The sequence below is a fragment of the Stylophora pistillata genome, chromosome 9, assembly GCF_964205215.1.
Source record: "Stylophora pistillata chromosome 9, jaStyPist1.2, whole genome shotgun sequence".
In the NCBI taxonomy this organism is placed as follows: Eukaryota; Metazoa; Cnidaria; class Anthozoa; order Scleractinia; family Pocilloporidae; genus Stylophora; species Stylophora pistillata.
The window spans coordinates 19,475,201-19,495,296 of record NC_142527.1 but is presented as its reverse complement, the minus strand read 5'-3'; the positions used below and the strand labels follow the sequence as shown (position 1 = coordinate 19,495,296).

At 38.7% G+C, this 20,096-nt stretch overlaps 3 protein-coding genes, 1 long non-coding RNA gene and 1 other non-coding gene across 5 annotated transcripts; 3 read left to right on the top strand and 2 right to left on the bottom strand.

The window, feature by feature from the left end:
- Positions 1-14: 14 nt before the first annotated feature.
- Positions 15-2,156, top strand: LOC111338708 (uncharacterized). The gene is made up of 2 exons (XM_022945223.2): positions 15-451; positions 576-2,156. The coding sequence occupies exons 1-2, from the start codon at positions 155-157 to the stop codon at positions 876-878; spliced, it is 600 nt and encodes a 199-aa protein (XP_022800958.2). The 5' UTR covers positions 15-154; the 3' UTR covers positions 879-2,156.
- Positions 958-1,662, top strand: LOC148723682 (uncharacterized). The gene has a single exon (XM_088734478.1). It carries the CDS (start codon positions 958-960, stop codon positions 1,660-1,662), a length of 705 nt encoding a protein of 234 aa, XP_088590604.1.
- LOC111338701 (uncharacterized) lies at positions 2,128-5,624 on the bottom strand. The gene is made up of 4 exons (XR_015991744.1): positions 5,225-5,624; positions 4,743-4,898; positions 4,250-4,380; positions 2,128-4,118 (listed from the first exon to the last, which is right to left on the bottom strand). It is a non-coding gene; the product is annotated as an uncharacterized LOC111338701 (transcript).
- A 24-nt stretch (positions 5,625-5,648) lies between these two features.
- Positions 5,649-8,741, top strand: LOC111338709 (uncharacterized). Its single transcript, XM_088733301.1, has 2 exons — positions 5,649-6,165; positions 6,373-8,741. The coding sequence occupies exons 1-2, from the start codon at positions 5,769-5,771 to the stop codon at positions 7,881-7,883; spliced, it is 1,908 nt and encodes a 635-aa protein (XP_088589427.1). The 5' UTR covers positions 5,649-5,768; the 3' UTR covers positions 7,884-8,741.
- A 786-nt stretch (positions 8,742-9,527) lies between these two features.
- On the bottom strand, positions 9,528-18,643 carry LOC148723681 (uncharacterized). The gene is made up of 2 exons (XR_015991745.1): positions 18,255-18,643; positions 9,528-10,003 (listed from the first exon to the last, which is right to left on the bottom strand). It is a non-coding gene; the product is annotated as an uncharacterized LOC148723681 (long non-coding RNA).
- Positions 18,644-20,096: the final 1,453 nt, after the last annotated feature.

Sequence of the window (20,096 nt, the reverse complement as noted above, 5' to 3'; positions counted from 1 at the left end):
TTTACCATTTCAACTTTGTTGATATATTCAAATTAGTCTGTCTTACGCCCGCTGTAGGCCAGCGGACATAGAGTCTTCGCGGGAACACGATGGAAGCCGCTAGGCCGTAAAGCTTTCCGTGTTTTGGAGCTAAAATAAAGGACTTGTCTTAGCAATGAGTTGCCGTAACAATTTGCAGTTTTATTGTATTCCAAAGGATATTAACCGAAGAAGGGTTTGGTCGAAGAGAATTCGTAGGAAGAACTTCTCGCCGACTGACAACACGCGGCTCTGCTCAGTGCATTTCTTTGGAGGTCAGAAATCTGATGAAATAGACAGTGTGTCCTACAGTCCTTCCATTTTCAAATACAGCCATGTGAAACGAAAGCTTACAAGGTCAACAAAAAACAGCTTAGCGACGACCAGAGTGTCAAAGGCACCCCCACATGACCGAAGGAAAGGTCGAAAACTGGTAAGGGACGTAAGGAGCACTTTGTGTTTTGACGAGGGGACGTTCCAGTTTGCATTAGTAGTGTGAAATAATCGGGCAAATACATTCTGAACGGTTTTCTTTCTGTTGTTTCGTTTCCGTTTAGCAAGCTGAAACTGCAAAAGGGCGTCCTAAACCAGAGGTTTGTAGTCCAGAAAACCCTAAAGTGTGGAGTCCGTGTTTACCAGCAGACAACCCATTAAAAGAGCATGATTATTGCAAGGGGCAGGTAGATTTGCAGTCAATGAACACAGAACAATCCATAGTCAATGAACTGCTAGAACTGTACTGCAGAGTAAAAGAACTTGATGAGGAAAAACGAAAATCTCCGTTCAAAATGCCTTCTCTTAGAACAAGTAAGGCTAGACGACAGCAAATTCCAATTTTGAACTGGGTTCCCCAGCTATGAAACCTTCGCAGCTTTGTTGTATAACTACCTGGAAGGTGTTGGAGCTATAGGAAGAATGAGACAATGGAGAGGTAGTAAAATGTTTTCAAAGAATCCTTATCCAAAGAAAGCAGCTAGAATTGCCAAGCTGACTCCAGAAGAACTATTCATGGTTCTTGAACGATTAAGGGTAGGACTGACCATAACTGACTTGTCGTTACGATTTGGAATAAGCGAGTCTAGTCTCACTACGATCTTTACCTCATGGATTAATTTGCTGTTCTTTCATTTAAAAGATTTGTGTGAAATGGATGGAAAGGCAAAGCAGTTTTCCAAATTCCCATGCTTGAAAGTAATCATTGATTGTACAGAAATTTTTACTCAAAAGCCTTCGTGCCTACAAGCCAACAAAGATATATACTCCAAAGGTCACACAACCTTTGATTTCCTTGTTAGAATAGACCCCCATGGGGCTATTGTGTGTCTCACAAGCTGGGGTGGAAGGACATCTCACAAACATATCACTGCCAACTCCCCCGGCTTAACTACAAAATTGAACAGGGGTGATGAGCTTATGGCAGACCGAGGATTTGCTGTACATGACCCGTTTGCTGATATGGGCGTGAAAGTGACCATTCCAGATTTCAAAAGGGAAGGAAGATCTCAACGAAACAAAATGGAAGGAAAATTATCAGAAAAAATTACAGAGGCAAGAATTCATGTTGAAAGGGCAATTCAACAAATTAAATCATTTCACATTTTAGACGATGAAGTCCACTTATGCATGGCTCATTTGGCTGAGTAAATATTCAGTCTGTTCCTACTTGATTAATTTTCAAAGCCCAATTTTACAGCAATAACATGATTATTGGGTTGTGCCTTTATCCACTGAACAAAAACTATTAGTTTAAATAGAGCATGAGAATAGTCTATCCACACGAGAAAAGTTAAAATTCCAAAGAGAGGGGGGTTGAGAAGTTTTTGTTTTCCTCAGGCATTTTTTTAAAGAGAGTTGGTTTTTTAGAACAACCCTTCCTCCACTTACTCTAAGATGAAACACGAATCGCCAAGTAGAGGTATTTTCTGAGGGGTGGAGAGCCAAGTAGTGGTGGGGAGGTGCAGGGGGGGGGGGTGTTGGACCCTAAAACTCTCTGAGTGGTATGGATATTGTCTGGAACAATGCACTAAAACAACTGTAACTCTGGTCAGTAAAAACATGAGAAATTACTTGCCCTTGTAAGTTGTAAACATGCTGTTCAGCACAGCCCTGGACAAGACAACTAAATTTTATTGAAACTACGTGTTAATTAACTAGCAACAGGAAGGTGATAAACAGTATTTTGGCTCTAAGATAGTTAAATTCTGAAGATGAATTGGGTGAGAAGGCCTTTAAGGCAAAACATTTTCCTAATGGAAAAAATTTGAAGTGAACACTACAAAAAATAGAAATCTAGATATGATCTGCCTTGATTGATCAAAACACAGCCAGGGAACTGCTAAGTTCAACTAACTAGCTTGGCCTCCCCTCCTCCATTTGCGACTAGACAGCCTGAAGCTACTGCTTAAAAACTTCCCCATGCCCTGGCCACAAGTGGCCTATGCAAGGGCTCCAGGTTGCTGAATCTGGCCCGCAGAAAGCAGAACCAATACTGGCCATAAATCAAATGAAAGTATTGGAGATGGTATAAGGCTCAATTTACCCACTGACCCTCCCCCAAAGCAGCCTGTCCCAGGTGTCAGTGACAGACTCCCCTTCAATTCTCTTAGATGCCAGTGGGTTGGGAGAGTCCATGTTTTGTCAAATCAAGACAGAAAATCAATCATGTATATTTTACTACATGTAATGAAAAAGGTAACAACAGTGATTAGATAACTACAGAGAAGAGTTATCTTTGATAACAACAGGCAGGAGGTGTTTGAAATAAAACTCTGTGAGCTTTGGCAGCCACTCAGACTCCCATTTATTTTTTTCAAAGTGAATTCTTTGGACAAACAATCCATTTAAGCCAAGACAAAGATCTGTCAACATAGCAAAGTCAAACCATTGTATTCCTGATACTCCTTCCTGACCCTGGACCTGGTAAAAGTAATTGTGATTTCATTCAGCTGTAGATGGCCATCTTTCATTTTCAGGCAGAAAGATTTCTTTTTGCCTTCTTTTGGAGCTTGCTTACTTTTAAATGCTTCCAATGGTGTCACCCCCTGTGCAGATTCAATATATTTCACTTCCAAACCACCAGTTGATGGCTTAGCATTGGGATCATAACCTAGCCTGTCTGGAGAAGCTCCCAACCCAGGAAAGTGTGGATTAATTACAAGGCCACAGTGGAAAACCTTAGTTCTAGGAGAACCATGTGAATTTTGATATCGTACATAGAGCTGAGAAGCCACATCTTCATTTTCTTTGCCAAGTCTAATGGCTTTCAAGTGAGGCATAGAATCACAAGTGGTAGATAAGCGGTTTGCAAGTTTTAACACATCTGCCTTTTACATTTAATTATGTTTCCAAAATTAGAAGCTGTCAATCTGAGTTTTCTTTGTTTAAACCAAAGCTCACTAGAGGATTGAGGCTGAGTTTCTTTTTCAATTTCCCAGCCGCGTGCTGCTGAATTGAAACCTTGACATTGTTATAATTGTAGAAGTCAAAAGCATGGTAACTCATGGGAGGTATTGAAGGAATTTGAACTGGATAGGTAATCGGGGGTTGAAACGTATTCTCTTCATCAAATGTGCCATTTTCACAGAATAATGTAACAGGAACTAAGGAAACCTGACTTTCTTTGGACGATTTACACTGTTCAGCTGGAGAAATCACAAGCAATAGAGTTGTGTTCTCCTTGGGTGTTTTTTGACATGGAGCTGATATAATCTGTGGGAGAGAAACATTGTCAGAGGATATTTGCACATGAGGAGTGGCTTCAACATCAACAGCATAACCAGGTAGTAGTCTGGGATCATCCTCATCCAGCTCTTTTGGTAGCTTGTGGGTTTCAGCAAATGCACATTCAGATTTCATGAACTTGCATTTTAGTAGATAATAAACAGGTGGCATGGACTTGTCTTTGTTCGCAGTAAGTATTGCCATTTTTAAGTTCTGCTTCATTTGTTTATCAGTCTCTTCACTTACATAATTTCTAGAAACTCCAAAAAATTGCACCGAGACTGTAGGGGTTGCTCTAAATTTCTTTGCTAGAGGCTGCTCATCAAATCTTGATTTATAAAAATGGATTTGTTCAGTGGTTACTGGATCAACAGAGGTACCTTAAAGAAGAAATTGATTGAAAATTATTTTGAACAGTTCTTTCTAATTCAGGAAACTATGGGTAGATATACTATTTTCAAATGAAATTAAAAAGGAAAGTGACATGTAAGCTAAGCTAAGTTTTGTTTACCTTTAGGATTTGACCAGCTACAAGGTAGTTCTGTGCAGGTTGGATCTGCTGGCAAGGTAGTTTTGCCTTCGGAAACAATGTCACAAAGTACAAATAACAGAGCACCAGCATGGCTGCAGTCACCTCCTTATCTGCAGGAGTAATAAATAGAAATTTACCAAACCCCTAACATACAATAAACTGCTTGAGAAAGCTGAGTGGTGTCAAAGATCATTCAATAAAATAATGTAATTTATTAAGTGTAATTTTAGGCAGCCAATACGTTACAGGAAAGTTGGTATTGAAAGGTTTCATTTTCCAGGACAGCTAGTCAACCAAATAACACACCTGAATTCTGTCATCAACATACTAAGGATCATAAAAACAGGCCTGAATGAAAATACAATAACTTGCCTGTTACAGTGACAGCAAGAACAAAATGTACTGATCACAGTATGTTTTACTTTTCTGAATTGAGTACAGATAAGTTGTAAAACATAATTGATTACCTTACCCAACAGTGAGAGAACAGTAAGCATAAACAGGCTTGCTGGTATCTTTCTCAAGCACTATATACACAATCTTTGTTTCCTCTGGGTCCATGGATAAAGATGGATTGCAGCATCCCCTTAGGGCCTACATGGTAGGATGTTCTGGCAAAGAACAAACCCTAAAAGATCAGATCAAAATAATATGTAACCACTTTAAAATCAGGCTGAAAAAAATGTAGAGTTTTTACAAATACCATAAAGAGAACTAAATCAATCTCTACACTGAAACAGATACATAAGCATGTGCTGCAGCATTAAACATTTAACACAAAACCAATTAATAGTCTCCCTCAGTTTCCATGACAGTTGACACAGCTCCAACTGAAAAATAAATCACCACATTGTTATATTACAGAGTCGTTTGGGCCACGGTTTCGCAATTAATTTGTCCGCATATCTGATGCAAATGAGGAGTCTACTGAGATATGTTATACTCACTGCTTACTTAACTGAGTGAATTGCTGCCAAGCTCGAAGGGTCTTGTACTTTCTCACATCAGTTTGGCTGTAACCAACCTCAAGCAAAAATTCCTTAACAAGAGCCTCATCCATTGGCTGCGGGATAGTTAGCAAACTTTTCTTCCAGTCTTTTAGCTTCTGGAGCTCCATAATCGAAGGTATCTTCGAAGAGGAGATATCCTGCATCTCGCCAACAAGATTCCATTTCGAGTCCGGCCTTGATGCAGAGCTCTTTTTCCAAAACTTTTCTCTATGTCAACACCTAAGCTCTTACAAATTTGTTTCAGCTTTGCCTTCCCTAATTTTGACACATCTTTGAACGATTTTAAGATTGTGGCCGGTAAGACGCAAATCCTCCTCTCTTGCCGACATTTTGGTTTTCCTCATTTAGTTTACCCCAAGGCGCGAAGCATTGTGGGATCGTGACAATTCCGCGCAGGCGCATCACGAACATATACTTCATTTTTTTCAGCCAATCAGCAGTTTTTCCGCCGTGTCTTCATGTCGAAATTTTTCCGTCGTTAAGCGTTCATGATGACGAATGTTTATTCTGCGAAATGCCCGACAACAGAAGTTGAAACTAGGACAACACATAGTTCCTATTCTGCAAGTGTAAGTTCTTTCTTAAGCTCTGTTCTCAGATACCGATACGTCTACAGAGATCACAGATTATCGAGTATTCAATTGTTGGAAGAATTGTTGAATACCCTTAGTCTGGGTCAGCTTGGATGGAAGTACGTCGGTACTGAAAGTACATCGGAAGGTCACATAGAAGCACTTGGTGACATTGATAATATGTGGGTTGATCCAGGTGTTCAAGTAGTGTTTGAAAATCACACTGTTACGGAAAGGAAAGGACGTGATGTGCACCTCCTTACTGCAAAGTCATTCGACCATCCTGGATTTTACCGCCTTTTCAATGAGTCTGGTGAGTTACCCAAATACTATAAGCAATGTGAAGATCAGGTTTCTGAGGGCCTTGCCTACATTTCCAGCGAAATGTTCATGATAACAATGTTTAAAATGTTGACGGCAGTAATCGATGCCGAAAGTCACAAAGGCCCAGCAATTCAACGGCCTGCCTTGTCACAAATTCACATGAAAACAGACAATGTGTTTGCTCTTTATTGTCCAGAATGGCCAGATTTTGTCAGACAGGTTCGCTTTAAAAATTCCAAATGGCCATGTGGAAAGGCCCTACAACAGTTAGCCAGAGCTGGTTGCCATGTTGTTCCCATTGGTAAACATAACAGTTCAACCAAATCTCTGGAATGGAGGCTTTCATTTTCCTCAGCAGAAAAAATCATTATGCATTCACTGATCAACTCCACTCAGTTGTATACTTACAACATGTTGAAGCTCCTCCTGTCCCATCTCATGAAAGAATACAAGGTTGTTGATGAGGTACTGTGTACATACTATATCAAAACTGTCTTTTTCTTTGCCATTGAAGAAGAGCCTGAGTGTCGTTGGAAGGAAAGTGCTTTGCTGGATTGTATTCATTTGGTGACATCTCGGTTATGTAATTGTTTGAGAAACCAATTGCTGCGAAACTTTTTTGTTCCGGAGAATAACATGATTCAGCATCTTCCATTTCAGTCATGCAGCGAAGTGGCAGACCTCATTCATAACAGAATCTTGTCAAAATTGGATATAGTACTCATCCATCTGGTAAAGCTTGGTACAGTGGCTTTAGAAGAACATAATTGTTTGGCTAAATTGACATCACTGCCAGAAATGACAGATTACAGTGATGGTGGAAGCTCAGAATCAATCTCTCAAACAATGATTGAAGCATTAAGAAATCTGTCTCCTGCTATAGAAGAACATTTTTTAACAACAGTTGAATCTACATTTTGTGAAGGAAGCATGTTATCACGTGACCGGTACCGGATGCAAATTAGGAATGACTTACAAAACTTCCTTGACCCCGTTTTTTATAACACTTTACCAGCACAACTTTCCTTGAGGAAGCTGGAACAGGGATTATTGCCCTTTATTGACCATGTACCTACAATGTTTCCAGCCCCAACTGCAAACTGTTTTGTGCAGATTTTGTATAGAGCATGTGGAAATGTTTGCCACCAAGCATCACAGGTGGCAGAACTTGACAGAGAAAAACAAATGTGGCAGGACAAGGCTGAATGTTACTACCAGAGAGGGAGATATGTTGTGTACAATGATGGATTTGATGATAGGGGCTTCTCTGGCACAGTTCACTTGATGCAGTTTTACTACCTGAATGGAAACTTTGATGCTTGTTTTCAACAAATAATTTCCATTCAAGAATTTTTAAACTTTGACTCCTTTGAGGAAGTCAAGGATATCTGTAGATATGCTGTTTTGACTGAAATATGCAATCCTGTCCATTTGCCTCAATTGATGAAAACAGACCCTAGTCTGCACAAATATTTCAGTTCCTTGAAATGTGGAGATTCAAAATTCATTAATTCAATGGCTTTTGCTTACTACATGAGTATCAAAGTAACTCAGAAAAGGGAACAAGGAAAATGGCCAGAGTCACTCATAAGAAGGTTTGAGAATTTCTGCCAACACTTTTTGCATCTTCAAGATCCTTTAAGAATTGACAAAGTAGCAAGAGAATCATGTGAAAAACTTAGAGACATATTAAAGCAGGAAACCTAAAAAGATACAGTAAACCCCTCTGAATTAGAGCAGGGTGTTTAAAAATGTGATGGAATAGGATGTTGTTACTGGTGCTAGAACTCATACAATGCTTAGGTTTCAGTCTGTCGTCTTTTTTGTGTAGTTTCTAATGTAATGTTTGTATACCTTCCTTTAACAAACACTCCCTTTAGTGTTAATAAGGAGTTTGTAATGTCCCAAGAAGTTACTGCAGTCAAAATTCAGAAATTACAGCAACAATACTGCTAGTAGAATGTACTTGTATCCCTGTGCAGATGTCACGTGGTGTTCATTGTTTAACTTAATAGACCATTTATTTTTACACTTCTCTGCTCAGTGACCTGGCCTTTGAATGGCAGCAAGGCTGGAGGTGACCTTACTTTGATACATACATCTCTCATTTTTTTCATGTGAATGCCCCTAATTAGCATAAGAACAACTTGATTTATGCAACAAAAGCAGTGAGGTCTGTATCAAAACAAGGTTACCTCCAGCCTTGCTGCCATGCAAAGGTCTATTGATCTCTGAGTTGTCAGTTCACATTCCTTTTTGTGTTCAAGTCAACATTAATCCCATCCCAGTGAATACTGTGATTTAAAAGTGACTAGCATTAAGAGAAGCCATAGTTTATGGCCTCAGAAATACTCCTAGGCCAAAATGGTTTGTTGCCACCTTTACCTGGCCCCCTAAAATTTAATGTTTTATGTTCTTAACAATGTCAAGAGATTCCCTGACCATTTGGCAAACTTTAATCAGATTGGCCACAAAAAGGCACTGATTTTTGTTAGACTACCCTGAAAGCTTGTGCTGGCGAAAAATTGACAAAGTTTTCTTTTAATGAAGAAAAATAAGATGGTTTTTTGCTTATGTTTCTTTATTTTTGTTTATTTTGCTGTAATTGTTTTTGGTTGTTTATTTTAAAGATTCTATCCATCTGGGTATCTTATTCTAAGGGCCTGGCTAAACAAGGAAACACTGTCGCAGAGGCAATTGTTCCAGTTTAGCCACATGGGAAACATGCTACGGAAACAAATTTTGCTGCTTGGAAACAAGAAAATGATTTTGCCTCAGGTCAAAAACATTGTACTTCCCGGACACAATATTGGCTACTGACACGTTTTCAGTTTAGCCACCATAAAAGCAATGCATGTTGCAATGACATGCATGAGTGCATGTTGATCATAAAAATAAATTTGTGGATGAATGGAGGATCAAAGGAAATCAGAAGGGCATCTGTAATAGTTAACAAGCAAGTGGCTCTTGTTATTGTAAAGCTTATGGACTGCCAAAAATCCCAGCATAGCCAATCAAACCCAATTGAACTGTATTTCAATCAAAGTCAATCAAACTAAATCAAACTTGATCCATGGATTGAGTTCAGCGGTCAAACTAAATCGAACTCGCACAAAAATAATTGGACAATTGAACTAAACAAAACACAATCCAGTGGATTGTGTCCAATTGTTCATTGATTAAATTCACTTGAACAAAGATTATGTTATGTGATCTTGAAACACAAAAAACATTTGTTATACTGAACTCGAGTCTCGAAAAGCTTGTTATTGATTTTCAACACCAGTTCTACAAAAAATCAAAAGTTCGATGTAGTTCGATTGTCTAATTATTCTTATGAGTTTGGTTAGATTGCTGAACTCAGTTGAACTCAATCCATGGACCGAGTTTTATTTAGTTCAATCGAGTTCAATCGAAATACAGTTGGATTAGGTTTGATTGACTATGCCAGTATAATTAGATAAGGGTTTCTAGTTTTTGGTGTCTAGCCTGTAAAACTCCACCCCTCATACCTAAAATATCAGTTTTTCAATGTGCACAGTGTCTAGAAATGTTGAAATGAGAATTTGGCACATCAAAACAATTTCCCCAAATGATGATTTTTCCTCATAATTTCTTATATCCTCTGCTTTTTAATGTGTTAATCAAGGAAAAATGGAGTGTCATTCATTGTTCATTTGATTGGTCAGTAGAACTTACTCTCAAAGTCAATTTTCTCCGCAGTATTCTTGGACTTGATACAAGTTTCCTGGTTTTACAAATGAATACTTTTCCGTCATCCTTGATTGTCCAGTCTTGAACTTCTATCCAATCATCCAGTTTTTCACCTGAAAATTGTTGGCATCAATCACATGTAACAGAATCACTTAATAGACCCTTTTCATAAATGAAAATTTTCAACCCCCTTCAAATTTTACATGCAGTTAGGCACTCAGGGGGGGATGTACAAAAATGTCCTTTTTAAAGGTTGCAGCACTCTTGTTGCCATGATAACAACAGCTGCTGGTTCGAGGCCTGGGGCGTTATTTTTATACAAAAACATCGTAAGAAAAGTGTTATATGTTTATTTCTCTATCTCAAGCTAAATACAATATTACAGATTGGTACTTCTAGCATACATGGTGACATCATTCCACTTTACTTTGATGCATTCAGTTTTCCCTGGGAGTGAATGTGAACTTCCCAATAGATTTTTTACCGTGGTATGATAAAAGCACATATGATGGATGAGTTACTATTGCGTATTAATCACCCTACTTTGTATAATAGAAGGATTCATACTATTTTAATAATTTTATTTAAGGCCTTGCATGGACTTGTTCCTGAATATATATCTAAGTTATTTAAATTATGCAATCCTTGGGTTTCACCCACGTGACCAATACCTTAGCAATGGTTACTATCCGCCATCTTGGTGTCCCTCGAGCATAAACAAACCGTATCTAACAAAGAGTTCATGCGAGAAAGAAGGGATGGTTTTATGCATTATTGTTGGCTGTTCGAGCAAAAGTGGAAAGCATAAAGACTAAGGATTTTTTCGTATAATAAATTAATAATTTTATTTCTATAGCGCAAAATTCATTATATATATGATCTAATGCGCTATACCTAAGATCATCATAAATCAAGGGGAAGAACAGGAGGAACTAGAAGTTGTTGTATTGTTCGAGGCTTGCGGCTGTTGTAGATCCTCGATTTTTTGGTCGAGCTTTTCTTTGAGCTTCTTAGCCCATGAGAAATCGATGTCTTTAGCCCTCGCATACGGCACTTCATTGACCTATGTCGGCAAAATCCATGAGCATTTTACCTAAGTGCAAGTAAGCTTGGGGTGTCACGAAAACTCACACCCCGAAAACTCAGACTCCTCGAAAATTCAAGAGATAAACTCGACTCATGATCACTCCTGGTAATCCCTCATGTATTTTGACCTTTTGGGTCTTCATCCAACTGAAGCAGCAAAAGCAAGGCCGCAAGTTGCACGTTTCGCAAAATCGTCCGATGGTTGAGTATTAAAACATTTTAGAGTGACAGAAGACTTCATTTAGCTTAGATTTCCTCCATTTTTCCCGTTAATTTTGAACTTTTCATTCACAGTTAACGGGATCAAATGCGCTCGCTCCAACACCAAAGTATTAAAATGTGGCGTGATTTTGACGAGCCGAAAGTGACGTTTGTTTACCTTTTTGTACTTCGTCGCACAGATCCTTGTTGTCGCTCTGTTAAAATTCTTAAATATTTCGCGATAATAATGGATACAAACAGAGACTCGGCCCACCAGTCCCAAAACGAAGACAATTTTGCGACCCTTGGGCTAGAGTTCTTAAATGAGACAGAAAGAGAAAAACAACGCGAAAGAAGACTCGGCATCAGCGCCGTCACGATTCGCCTCACTGAAGAATCACTCTTGATATTGTTGTTCGTCTTTCGCGTCGGATTTGTTGCATTATTCCACCGGTTATATTATAAAAAAATTGGTTCATGCTTTATGCTATGCACTATCGAATTATGGAGCACTTCGGAAGCTTGGAGAACACTTCGAGGGACCTGAGTTTTCGGTGTCTGAGTTTTCGTGACACCCAGCGACCTTGCCATGAATTCTAGGAGTTTCCTTTAACATAAATGAAACACTCGCGATATGTGAGCATGACTCAGCCAGTCCAGCTTTGCATCCCAAGCAATGGGCTGACAAAATAGTCCCATCGTTTTCGGAAATGACCCAAATGTTCACTAAAGGATCATTCATATGCTGTGAATGCCAAACTCGTGCCCTCACGGCATACTTGCCGGCGATTACTTTGCCTACAACTGAGGTTACAAATCCCGACACCATTTGATTAAACGCCTCTAGACTCTTGAACGCCTTGAACTGCTTCTTGGTGTAGAAGCTGGTCTCAAGAACGAGGTAACTCAGCAAGTCCGACGCTTCCACAGGAGGCAAGCATTTTGGACTGAGCTTCTCGGCTGGTATGCTTGCAGGGTCAACCCCAATGACCGAGATCTTTTGCAAACATCTTTCCTTCCAACTCTCTAAGCTTTCGGCATACTCAGAGAGCACTGGGATACCTTAAGATGAATGCCAGATACTTTTATCGCTTTTTTCTTCCTGGATATTCATGTAGTTGGCGAAATAATACGGCGATAAGAGAGAGGGCTTCACTATAGAAATCGACTAATTATTCATAAATTTGACACCCGAGGGACACCAACATGGCGGACACTAACTTCAGCAAAGCTTGTGACGTCACCTGAAACCCAACCATTGTAGCATTAATTTGCGGAGCGACAATATTCTTACTGATAATGAATATATGAAGTTCATATATTTTGAACTGCACTATTAGAAACGTATGATGTACGAGGATCGTACATCATACGTATCTAATACCGCAGTTCAAAATAAATGAACTTCATATATTCATTGTATCTGATTTATCATCACGGGTTTATTACGAATCAACTTAACGGCCTGCTCCCAGTTGGATTGTTAGCTCAATTGGTAGAGCGCTGCACTAGTATCGCAGAGGTCAGTGGTTCGAATCCCATACAGGCCTAATTTTTTTCAGGTCTGATTTTCGCTATTGCATAAATAGCGCTCTCTACTGCGAGGATCGTACATCATACGAATATTCTTACTGTACCTAAAGTAAACACCATTACTTACTGTCTTCACTCTCTTGTTTATCAGGGCAGTAACTTATGGAATTCTCTCCCTAACTACATGAGATCGATTCCTGAATTAAGTAAATTTAAATTGGAATTTTCCAAAATGAAGTTTGACATTGACTGTTATACCTTTGCAGTAAATAATATTTAAAATTTTTAACTTATTAGTCACATTTAAATTTATTTATACATATATATACATATATATATATATATATATATATATATTATTTAATTTTCTTTTATTGTATTATTGTATTTTAGTAATTTCGATATCTTTACTTGGAGATATTAGCAATTATTTGCTATCTTTAATTAAGTTTAAATAAAGTTATTGTATTGTGCAGTATTGTACAGCTTCGGTCATTTTTGCTGTAGGGTAAAACAGGGAAAACGTTTGTCTAAAGTTCTCCAAAAGTACACCGATTCTGGAACTGAAACTACGCGCTTAGTTGGTTAAAATATTCTAGTTTTTAAATATATAAAAATCTCTGCGGGTCAGCCTCTACTTTTTATAGTGGCAATTCGCGAACGAAGCTCAAAAATCAGATATTGCATAAATTGGCATTGTTTATCTAAATCTAAATCTAAATGTCTAATCTGCAAAGGGCAGTACCGTACAAACGTTTCAGACAAATGAAAAGTGCAAGACTTTGAAAGAATGTTGTCTTCTGAGCAAGATCCCGAGGAAATCTCACATCTAGCTTTAAAGCCTTGGTCAAACGGCGCATGATAGTCGATGATAGTTGATTCTTTTCAAACTGTCACCAACTATCATTCGCATGGTCAAACGGCCAAAAAAGTTCGTGATAGTTGATGATGGTACTGGCAGTCGCGCGAGCAGCTAGTTCCAGGCTCTTTCCGCGTAAAATGTGAACACTAATTAACAAATGGTAAACACCACAGCGTACACTATTGAGTTATGGATGCACGCGGGAGGTTGCTAAGCACGAAAAAAGCGTAAGAGTCGCTCGAGGCGATAGCCGAGAGCGACTCTAGCTTCTTGAGTGCTTAGCAAACCTCCCAAGTGCATCCATAACTCAATAGTGTACGCTGTGGTGTTTACCATTTGTTTTATAACATAACATTGATACATTGTAGCTAAAGAGTTCCCGTTTATTTAACAAATCTTACGCGACCAGAAAAAACAAGCGCGCGCGGAAAAATAGTCTTTGCATTTGCTCACGTCAGCAGCGTACACCCATGGGCAAATGGGGAACGCTAAATTGACCAATCAGAGCGCGCGCTTTACTTTGGTTATGTTATAACATGGCTTCGCGTGAGACAAACTTGTTGAAGTATGAATTTACGACGAAAGAGGGCGGTAGCTTGCTTACTAGTAATCGATTTGTTGGAGGAATGTACGTCTATTAGACGTAATATCAGGTCATTACTACATCTCGTCGTTGAACGTTTAGTGAAACGCTGTTTTTTCGGCGGTGTCTCTTCGAATTCCTGCGAGTTGACGCTTTCTCCAGATTCTTGGTTTTCAATATTTTCTTTCTCATTATTATTATCTTGGGTATAAAAACGAATTTCTGAAGCTAAAGCTGAGCCTTGCGAGGAGCTTTTGGTGACCATTCTAAACGGGCCCGCCGATTTCCGGGAAAAACAGCTGCCGGAACTATCATACGCGTGGTCAAACGAGAAAAACTATCATCGACTATCATGAAGAATTTGAACAAGCTCAAAATGAGTGATAGTTGGTGATAGTCGATGATAGTGCATGATAGTTGGTGGTCAAACGAAAGCGCGCGCTTCAATTATCATCGACTATCATCAACTATCATCGACTATCATGCGCCGTTTGACCAGGGCTTAAGAGGAAATGTGGCCAAAAATCAAACATTTTCAAAATATGGTGGCAACAGCCAAAAAATCGATTCAGCTCATATTCTCAAGATAGGTAGGCCTTATGGTTAAACAAAGCACTGCGTACTTCGTTTGGCTGAATATCGATTTATTTTCGAGAAAATCGACAAAAGCTGAATTTCGTCCAAATGCCGCTTTTAAAGCTCAAAATTTCAGACGAATCTCGGAGCGTTGCGCCACGAATTGAAAAAACTTGGACCGATTAAAAACTACCAAATCTTGAAAAACAACATCAGTACATAATTTGACAGCAATTTTAGGGCATATGGTATTTCGTGGACTGGACTGGACTGGACTAGTAAAACGCCGACTAGTAAAACGCCGACTAGTAAAACGCCGACTAGTAAAACGCCGACTAGTAAAACGCGGACTGGTAGAACGCGGACTAGTAAAACGCGGACTAGTAAAACGCGGACTAGTAAAACGACAACAACAAAAAAAACAATTTCATACGAAGGCGATCATAAGACTTAATGGCAAGCCAATTTAGTAAGTGACAATCCCTGTTTGACCTTTAAGCTGCAAATGGGTTTGAAATGCGCCAGATACAAACGAATTTATAAGTTTAGGCTAAGTAAGAATTTTATTCAGCACCAGTTCAAAATCCTAAAATACACTTTCGTCGTAAATTTCACGGCAGAAACGGAGGAATTCGATAAATAAAAGTCGCATTAAATCTCTTTGTGTCTAGGTAGAAAGAGTCTCATTGACTTCAGCTTTTCGGTGGAAGAAAAACCGATTTACACACGCCATTACAGAAAACAAACAAGCAGACTGACAACTCCAAAACACATATTTGCATTCACTTACAATTTGACTTTCCGTGAAATTTTAAAACGGAACAGAGGTAAATCTTCGAAGATTAATCGTCGTTGGAAATAAAAAATACTTTCCGTAAGATCTGTAACTGTTTGTCTTTTTACGAGAAAATCGTCGCATGATCATTTAACTCGTGTGTGTTTGTCATACCAGTACTGCTGTTTCTTCAAAAGCGTATGCTTCTTTCTTCTTTAATTGACAGGTGTCACATCGTGACAGTTGCTTATCAAAAAAATGTTTCGGCGTAAACATTCTCTTTAACTTGAATAACGCTTGTTTTCTTTATAACTCACTCGCCATCAAATTGTGAAGTTCAAGGAGGATTTTCCCGTAATTAAACTCGTAATTGTAGCCCTAAATCATTCGGGTTCTTTTAGCAATCATTGTTTTTATGCGTTAGAAAAAGATAAAAGTGTTATTCACCAGCATAGGTCGGTCCGTAATGGGAACTTCTGAACTGCTCGTATATTTCTGAACTGTTCAAAAATTGGTGTAGCATCCTGGATTCTTTAAGGCTCGGGTCGCATTACGACCGAATTGTTTACTCTAGGGATTAAACTCTGTCAACACAAGCATTTTCTAATGCGACCCAATTTTTGCGGTTTCCTAAAAGTTTCAAAATTCTAAAAATCATCAAAGACGCCGGTGTGCCTGGGTGGGGCTGACCGATTTTGCCAAATTTTTTTGAAACGAAAGGACCCGCGTCCGTTGCGGACAAAGTTGTCCTTTGTGCGTGGGTGTGAAAAAAGATAAAAACCAAAAAGAGCGGGAAATTTCTCCATTTCTCAATTTCTTCATCTCTCAATTTCTTCATCTCTCAATTTCTTCATCTCTCCATTAGCAAAACAAAAGCAAACCTTCGATTTTGTTGTTGTTAAATAGCTGAAAACAAAAGGACTATAATCGCCGTGCAAAGTGTTCTGTTTCGCCGCATGGTTAGTTCGGGGGAATGTTTATTTTTGCCGGATGTGAGATTGACTCCGTGATTGACGTTTCCATTTTAACCCGGTTGAAATGCGATCCTAATTAATGTTGTCAATTTCATTTTTGTTTTCCCGTTAAAAAAATTTGGTTTTAGGTTTTTCGAAATCCGATGAAATTAAAACTTGACTGTAATGCGACCCCCCTAAGTAAAATTGTCTTGACTCAGTTGCATTAGAAAACGAAAATTGTCGGCTCGCGTCTCCTTAAATGATTGCCAAAAGAGCCCGAATGAATCAGGGCTACAATTACGAGTTTAATTACGGGAAAATCCTCCTTGAACTTAACAATTTGATAGCGAGTGAGTTATAAAGAAAACAAACGTTATTCAAATTAAAGAGAAAGCTTTCGCCGAAACACTTTTATTTCTAAAGGTAATTAAAAGGCTTCCGAGCAAATTTTGAAACATTTTTTGATAAGTAACTGTCACCATTTGACACCTGTCAATTAAAGAAGAAAGAAGCATACGCTTTTGAAGAAACAGCAGTACTGGTATGACAAACACACACGAGTTAAATGATCATGCGACGATTTTCTCGTAAAAAGACAAACAGTTACAGATCTCACGGAAAGTATTTTTTATTTCCAACGACGATTAATCTTCGAAGATTTACCTCTGTTCCGTTTTAAAATTTCACGGAAAGTCAAATTGTAAGTGAATGCAAATATGTGTTTTGGAGTTGTCAGTCTGCTTGTTTGTTTTCTGTAATGGCGTGTGTAAATCGGTTTTTCTTCCACCGAAAAGCTGAAGTCAATGAGACTCTTTCTACCTAGACACAAAGAGAGTTAATGTGACTTTTATTTATCGAATTCCTCTGTTTCTGCCGTGAAATTTACGACGAAAGTGTATTTTAGGATTTTGAACTGGTGCTGAATAAAATTCTTTCTTAGCCTAAACTTATAAATTCGTTTGTATCTGGCGCATGTCAAACCCATTTGCAGCTTAAAGGTCAAACAGGGATTGTCACTTACTAAATTGGCTTGCCATTAAGTCTTATGATCGCCTTCGTATGAAATTGTTTTTTTGTTGTCGTTTTACTAGTCCGCGTTTTACTAGTCCGCGTTTTACTAGTCCGCGTTTTACTAGTCAGCATTTTACTAGTCCGCGTTTTACTAGTCCGCGTTTTACCAGTCCGCCGTTTTACTAGTCCGCGCTTTACTAGTCGGCGTTTTACTAGTCGGCGTTTTACTAGTCCGCGTTTTACTAGTCCGCGTTTTACTAGTCCGCGTTTTACTAGTCCGCGTTTTACTAGTCCGCGTTTTACTAGTCGGCGTTTTACTAGTCCGCGTTTTACTAGTCCGCGTTTTACTAGTCCACGTTTTACTAGTCCGGGCTTTACTAGTCCACGTTTTACTAGTCCAGTCCAGTCCAGTCCTCGAAATACCATATGCCCAATTTTAGCAATTCTTGATCATTTATTTACACAACGTAATTGAATTTATCCGACCTTCTTCCAACAAGATTAAAAATAGGTCAAAAGCAACCCGTTATTTAACTATGTGCTATACAAAATAATCGACTGAAGTACTGGCTTTTGGAAGATGAAGTGCGGTTCTTTTTGATCTCCGAAGGATTTTTTGGGGAAATGATTCAGTGCGATTTAATCAAATTTTAAAGTTGGATAAAATGAGCTGATTTGACGATGCCGTCAGTTATTCGAAAATGTTCACATTCACACGCAAACTCGATTGTTTCGTATTTTACATCCAATCTACAGCTTATTCAATATAATATCATCTTACCGTCCATATTGCTGTACCACAAAGGGGGATTGCAGTCCTGAAATTGTTGCATTGCTCTCATAATAGCGTTATAACTTGGCAAGATAGTCAACACCTCCTGATAATGATTGTTTACAAAGCGTATCTCAGGGGTTCTCTCTTTCCATTTTGTCGAAAAGGAGGCTGTAATTACTTCACGTAAGAGATCTTTGTTTAAATATAAGTCTTTAACTAAACCGCAAACCAAGTGTTGGCGAAATGTTGCTAGTTCAGAAACATGTTTCTCGTATGCGGAATAACGCTAATTAATTCAAATTGAGGTCCACAGAAATCGACAACTCCGCAAAAATAAAACTTTGGACTGTGAAGCACGTGGCTACAGGAACTAAGGCCGAGTGTTACATAAAGGAAACAGGAGCAAACAATTATTTAACTCTGATCTTTATTTTTATTTTGTAAATTATTGTTTAGGTTGATAAAGCTCATTTTAGGACAAAAAGAACGAAAGATAAACCTAGTTCGGTGATTAAAACCTCTGCTTGCTACAACACTACTGTATTTTACTGTTGATAAGTTTTCTTATGTTGCTGGATTTCTCCATGAAGTTTTCATCAGGTCGCTCCAAAGAAGACAAGAAATGGACATTTTTAGATATTTCAGAAGATTTCCGCGCATTCTGAAGTAAAAACAACCAAAAAAAAAGAGAGGAAAACCTTGATTGCACGTTTGTAAACAGACAGAGCTGAATAATGAAATGCTACGTAGAGGGTACGCGGTGAACAACGCGGGCTCAAGTGTTCTACGTCCAAAATTTAGCGAAATTAGAGGAAAATTAAGGGCTGACTTTTAAAACCAGGAACTCGAGGAACTCTGTTTCCGTCGAAGGCATTTTCCTATTTCCAGAAGTTTTAAGGAGAAAATTAATTTTTTAACATTTTCAGGGGGTGTACCCAAGTTTTTGGAGGTTGTACGTTGTTCTGTAAAAGAAAAGCGGCAAGCAAAACGACGCCTCGAAGCAACAGAATAGGAAATCAACCATGCGAAGGACTCAAAATCCGTGTTTTTGCGGCAAAACCTAGTGCATGCGTATACGTTATTCAGCTCTTTCTTGTAAACACTGAGAGTGGGGAGTTGGGAGTTACTCCATCACGGGCTACGAGCGGGGCAAGAAAATGTGAAATGTTCAGCAGGCAACCGTGGACGATACTCCTACTCTTGTACGTTGGATCAGCGATGATCTGATCGGCCCAAAATAACGACTATGAAATATAAATATAGAGGCAAGACCGATTTAAAATTTACTTATCTACGTTGTATCGAGGAAGTGGTCAGGGTTTTCCTCGACAGTGAAAACAATGTTAGGGTGATAGTGATCTATATTTACATATATATATATGTACAGACGGTCATTATTTTCAACCCTGATTACGGCAAACAGCCGAAAACGTTTGGTTTAAACATTTTAATAATTTTTTTTCTTAATCTTTTAGCCTTGTATATATAATATGAAGTTTTCATTTTCTCTTTTTTTGTATTCTTGTGTTACACCGAATGACAGCACAAAGTATCTTTCTCCAAACTTGGAATGACTAAACTACGCTGCATTTTAAAACCATATGCCTGGTCCCGTGAACAATTATGGATTTCAAACTACTTTGTACCTTTTGCCGATTACTAAACGTAAACTTGGGAGGCGAAGAAATAGCGTTACATAAATCAGGAGATTAAATTGCCTTAATAAAATAAACAGCCATATCTCCATAAATATACAGCCGATTTCGCTGAAACTTTCAGGGACGATAGATATCCATACGAACTTTTACCTTATGGCAACAATGCCGACGACGACGGTCACGTGTCGGG

Excerpts from the sequence above, each read along its gene's own strand:
- LOC111338708 (XM_022945223.2), top strand. The coding sequence starts at position 155 with ATGAGTTGCCGTAACAATTTGCAGTTTTATTGTATTCCAAAGGATATT. Across the intron at positions 452-575 it reads GAAGGAAAGGTCGAAAACTG|CAAGCTGAAACTGCAAAAGG; the intron begins GTAAGGGACGTA and ends GTTTCCGTTTAG.
- LOC148723682 (XM_088734478.1), top strand. The coding sequence starts at position 958 with ATGTTTTCAAAGAATCCTTATCCAAAGAAAGCAGCTAGAATTGCCAAG.
- LOC111338709 (XM_088733301.1), top strand. The coding sequence starts at position 5,769 with ATGATGACGAATGTTTATTCTGCGAAATGCCCGACAACAGAAGTTGAA. Across the intron at positions 6,166-6,372 it reads CCGCCTTTTCAATGAGTCTG|AATGGCCAGATTTTGTCAGA; the intron begins GTGAGTTACCCA and ends TTTATTGTCCAG.